The sequence below is a fragment of the Carcharhinus amblyrhynchos genome, chromosome 6 (genome assembly GCF_965287045.1).
Source record: "Carcharhinus amblyrhynchos chromosome 6, sCarAmb.v2.hapA, whole genome shotgun sequence".
In the NCBI taxonomy this organism is placed as follows: domain Eukaryota; kingdom Metazoa; phylum Chordata; class Chondrichthyes; order Carcharhiniformes; family Carcharhinidae; genus Carcharhinus; species Carcharhinus amblyrhynchos.
The window spans coordinates 51,682,890-51,687,455 of NC_137329.1; the positions used below are offsets into that span (position 1 = coordinate 51,682,890).

The following is a 4,566-nucleotide window of genomic DNA, read 5'->3' on the forward strand; positions in this document are numbered from 1 at the left end:
GGGGGAGGGGACGGGGGGGTGGGTGGGTGGGGAGGGGACGGGGGGGTGGGTGGGTGGGGGACGGGACGGGGGGGTGGGTGGGTGGGTGGGTGGGGGAGGGGACGGGGGGGTGGGTGGGTGGGGGAGGGGACGGGTGGGTGGGTGGGTGAGGGGACGGGGGGGTGGGTGGGTGGGTGAGGGGACGGGGGGGGTGGGTGGGTGGGGGAGGGGACGGGTGGGTGGGGGAGGGGACGGGGGGTTGGGTGGGTGGGTGGGTCGGGGAGGGGACGGGGGGGACGGGTGGGTCGGGGAGGGGACGGGGGGGACGGGTGGGTGGGGGAGGGGACGGGGGGGACGGGTGGGTGGGGGAGGGGACGGGGGGGACGGGTGGGTGGGGGAGGGGACGGGGGGGACGGGTGGGTGGGGGAGGGGACGGGGGGGACGGGTGGGTGGGGGAGGGGACGGGGGGGACGGGTGGGTGGGGGAGGGGACGGGGGGGACGGGTGGGTGGGGGAGGGGACGGGGGGGACGGGTGGGTGGGGGAGGGGACGGGGGGGACGGGTGGGTGGGGGAGGGGACGGGGGGGACGGGTGGGTGGGGGAGGGGACGGGGGGGACGGGTGGGTGGGGGAGGGGACGGGGGGGACGGGTGGGTGGGGGAGGGGACGGGGGGGACGGGTGGGTGGGGGAGGGGACGGGGGGACGGGTGGGTGGGGGAGGGGACGGGGGGGACGGGGGAGGGGACGGGGGGGACGGGTGGGTGGGTGGGTGGGCGAGGGGACGGGGGAGGGGACGGGGGGGACGGGTGGGTGGGTCGGGGGGAAGTGGGGGGGAGGGAAGTGGGGGGGAGGGAAGTGGGGGGGAGGGAAGTGGGGGGGAGGGAAGGGGGGGGGAGGGAAGTGGGGGGGAGGGAAGTGGGGGGGAGGGAAGTGGGGGGGAGGGAAGTGGGGGGGAGGGAAGTGGGGGGGAGGGAAGTGGGGGGGAGGGAAGTGGGGGGGAGGGAAGTGGGGGGGAGGGAAGTGGGGGGGAGGGAAGTGGGGGGGAGGGAAGTGGGGGGGAGGGAAGTGGGGGGGAGGGAAGTGGGGGGGAGGGAAGTGGGGGGGAGGGAAGTGGGGGGGAGGGAAGTGGGGGGGAGGGAAGTGGGGGGGAGGGAAGTTGGGGGGAGGGAAGCGGGGGGGGGTGTGGGGTGAAGCGGGGGGGGTGTGGGGTGAAGCGGGGGGGGTGTGGGGTGAAGCGGGGGGGGTGTGGGGTGAAGCGGGGGGGGTGTGGGGTGAAGCGGGGGGGGTGTGGGGTGAAGCGGGGGGGGTGTGGGGTGAAGCGGGGGGGGTGTGGGGTGAAGCGGGGGGGGTGTGGGGTGAAGCGGGGGGGGTGTGGGGTGAAGCGGGGGGGGTGTGGGGTGAAGCGGGGGGGGTGTGGGGTGAAGCGGGGGGGTGTGGGGTGAAGCGGGGGGGTGTGGGGTGAAGCGGGGGGGGTGTGGGGTGAAGCGGGGGGGGTGTGGGGTGAAGCGGGGGGGGTGTGGGGTGAAGCGGGGGGGGTGTGGGGTGAAGCGGGGGGGGTGTGGGGTGAAGCGGGGGGGGTGTGGGGTGAAGCGGGGGGGGTGTGGGGTGAAGCGGGGGGGGTGTGGGGTGAAGCGGGGGGGGTGTGGGGTGAAGCGGGGGGGGTGTGGGGTGAAGCGGGGGGGGTGTGGGGTGAAGCGGGGGGGGTGTGGGGTGAAGCGGGGGGGGTGTGGGGTGAAGCGGGGGGGGTGTGGGGTGAAGCGGGGGGGTGTGGGGTGAAGCGGGGGGGGTGTGGGGTGAAGCGGGGGGGGTGTGGGGTGAAGCGGGGGGGGTGTGGGGTGAAGCGGGGGGGGTGTGGGGTGAAGCGGGGGGGGTGTGGGGTGAAGCGGGGGGGGTGTGGGGTGAAGCGGGGGGGTGTGGGGTGAAGCGGGGGGGTGTGGGGTGAAGCGGGGGGGGTGTGGGGTGAAGCGGGGGGGGTGTGGGGTGAAGCGGGGGGGGTGTGGGGTGAAGCGGGGGGGGTGTGGGGTGAAGCGGGGGGGGTGTGGGGTGAAGCGGGGGGGGTGTGGGGTGAAGCGGGGGGGTGTGGGGTGAAGCGGGGGGGTGTGGGGTGAAGCGGGGGGGTGTGGGGTGATGCGGGGGGGGTGTGGGGTGAAGCGGGGGGGGTGTGGGGTGAAGCGGGGGGGGTGTGGGGGGAGGGGTGAAGTGGGGGGGTGGGGGGGAGGGGTGAAGTGGGGGGGAGGGGTGAAGTGGGGGGGAGGGGGGGAGGGGTGAAGTGGGGGGGAGGGGGGGAGGGGTGAAGTGGGGGGGAGGGGTGAAGTGGGGGAGTGGGGGGGAGGGGTGAAGTGGGGGGGTGGGGGGAGGGGTGAAGTGGGGGGGTGGGGGGGAGGGGTGAAGTGGGGGGGTTGGGGGGAGCGGTGAAGTGGGGGGGTGGGGGGAGCGGTGAAGTGGGGGGGTGGGGGGGAGGGGTGAAGTGGGGGGGAGGGGTGAAGGGGAGTGGGGGGGAGGAGTGAAGGGGGGAGGGGGGTGGGGGGGAGGAGTGAAGGGGGGAGGGGGGTGGGGGGGAGGAGTGAAGGGGGGAGGGGGGTGGGGGGAGGAGTGAAGGGGGGAGGGGGGTGGGGGGGAGGAGTGAAGGGGGGAGGGGGGTGGGGGGGAGGAGTGAAGGGGGGAGGGGGGTGGGGGGGAGGAGTGAAGGGGGGAGGGGGGTGGGGGGAGGAGTGAAGGGGGGAGGGGGTGGGGGGGAGGGGTGGAGGGGGGAGGGGTGTGGGTTGTGGGGTGGAGGGGTGGGGGGTGGGGTGGAGGGGTGGGGGGTGGGGTGGAGGGGTGGGGGGTGGGGAGAGGGGGGGTGGGGGGGAGGGGGGGAGGGGTGGGGGGGTGTGGGGGGCGAAGGGGGGAGGGGTGAAGGGGGGTGGTGGGGTGAAGGGGGTGGTGGGGGGGAGGGGGGGTGGTGGGGGGGAGGGGTGAGGGGGGGTGGGGGGGGAGGGGTGAGGGGGGGTGGGGGGGAGGGGTGAGGGGGGGAGGGGAGGGGTGAAGGGGGGTGGGGGGGAGGGCTGAAGGGGAGTGGGGGGAGGGCTGAAGGGGGTTGGGGGGTGGGGGGAGGGCTGAAGGGGGTTGGGGGGTGGGGGGGAGGGCTGAAGGGGGTTGGGGGGTGGGGGGGAGGGCTGAAGGGGGGTGGGGGGTGGGGGGGAGGGCTGAAGGGGGGTGGGGGGTGGGGGGGAGGGCTGAAGGGGGGTGGGGGGTGGGGGGGAGGGCTGAAGGGGGGGTGGGGGGTGGGGGGAGGGCTGAAGGGGGGGTGGGGTGAAGGGGGGTGGGGGGGTGGGGTGAAGGGGGGTGGGGGGGTGGGGTGAAGGGGGGTGGGGGGGTGGGGTGAAGGGGGGTGGGGGGGTGGGGTGAAGGGGTGAAGGGGGGTGGGGGGAGGGGTGGGAGAGGGGTGATGGGGAGGGGTGGGAGAGGGGTGATGGGGAGGGGTGGGAGAGGGGTGATGGGGAGGGGTGGGAGAGGGGAGGGGTGGGAGAGGGGTGGGGGGGAGGGGTGAAGTGGGGGGGTGGGGGGGGAGGGGTGAAGTGGGGGGGTGGGGGGGGAGGGGTGAAGTGGGGGGGTGTGGGGGGAGGGGTGAAGTGGGGGGGTGGGGGGGGAGGGGTGAAGTGGGGGGGTGGGGGGGGAGGGGTGAAGTGGGGGGGTGGGGGGGGAGGGGTGAAGTGGGGGGGTGGGGGGGGAGGGGTGAAGTGGGGGGGTGGTGAGGGGGGGGTGTTGGGGAGGGAGGGGGGTGGGGGGGGTGTGGGGGTTTCCAGGGGTGTGGGGGGTGTGTCCGGGGCAGGGGGGGGGGTTGGGGTGCCCGGGGGTGGGGTGGGGGGGTGTGTGCAGGGGTGGGGGGCGTGTGAGGGGGTGGGGTGAGGTGTGGGGGGGGTAGGGCGATGAGGATGATTTAGTTCTCGGGTAGTTTGGCCGCAATCTCAGGCCCTTTCACATCCCGAATAGCGAATGACCCGGGACCGCCGCACTCTCCGCCGGTGGGAACATGATAACCCGTTTCGAGGCCTCGGAAACCCAGGCCCGGGCCTCTCTCCCACTCACTCACTCACTCACATTGCTTTCCGCGCCATCGCGCTGTCTCCCTCCGCCCTGATTCTGGCTCCAGCTCCCGGCTCCCTAGGCCCTAACTCCTTCGCCACAAATAGCGGAACCTGGCGGCACCAGGCCGCATTACACCTTTAACTTCTTAACACCCTTGCAGTTTTCCTTATTTTCCATTGCTCTCGTTTCAGGATTATTTAAACACACTTAGTAAAATATTTAACCTGTATTTTGGCATGGTTCCAAATCCTTCAATACGTGGTCACTTCCCAAAGGTGTATGGGGTGTCAGGGAGGAGTAGTACCTCTGATGGGGGAATCACGTCAAGTGTTTTTCAGGGCGGTTTGAACATAAAACATTACAGCGCAGAACAGGCCCTTCGGCCCACAATGTTGCACCGACCAATTAAAAAGCAATGACCCTCTAACCTAAACCAATCCCTTTCCATCCATAAACCTATCCACGGATCTCTTAAACGCCCCCAAACTAGGCGCATTTACAACTGCAGCAGGCAGGGCATT

The 4,566-nt window shown here is 73.5% G+C and overlaps 1 protein-coding gene across 1 annotated transcript in view; it reads right to left on the reverse strand.

The window, feature by feature from the left end:
• The window catches only part of mrpl23 (mitochondrial ribosomal protein L23), a 51,341-nt gene extending 47,211 nt beyond the window's left edge, over positions 1-4,130 (reverse strand). The window contains exon 1 of the mRNA XM_080190448.1: positions 4,058-4,130. Within this exon, the coding sequence (XP_080046574.1) occupies positions 4,058-4,074 (17 nt within the window). The 5' untranslated portion in view covers positions 4,075-4,130. The remainder of the gene's footprint in view (positions 1-4,057) is intronic.
• Positions 4,131-4,566: the final 436 nt, after the last annotated feature.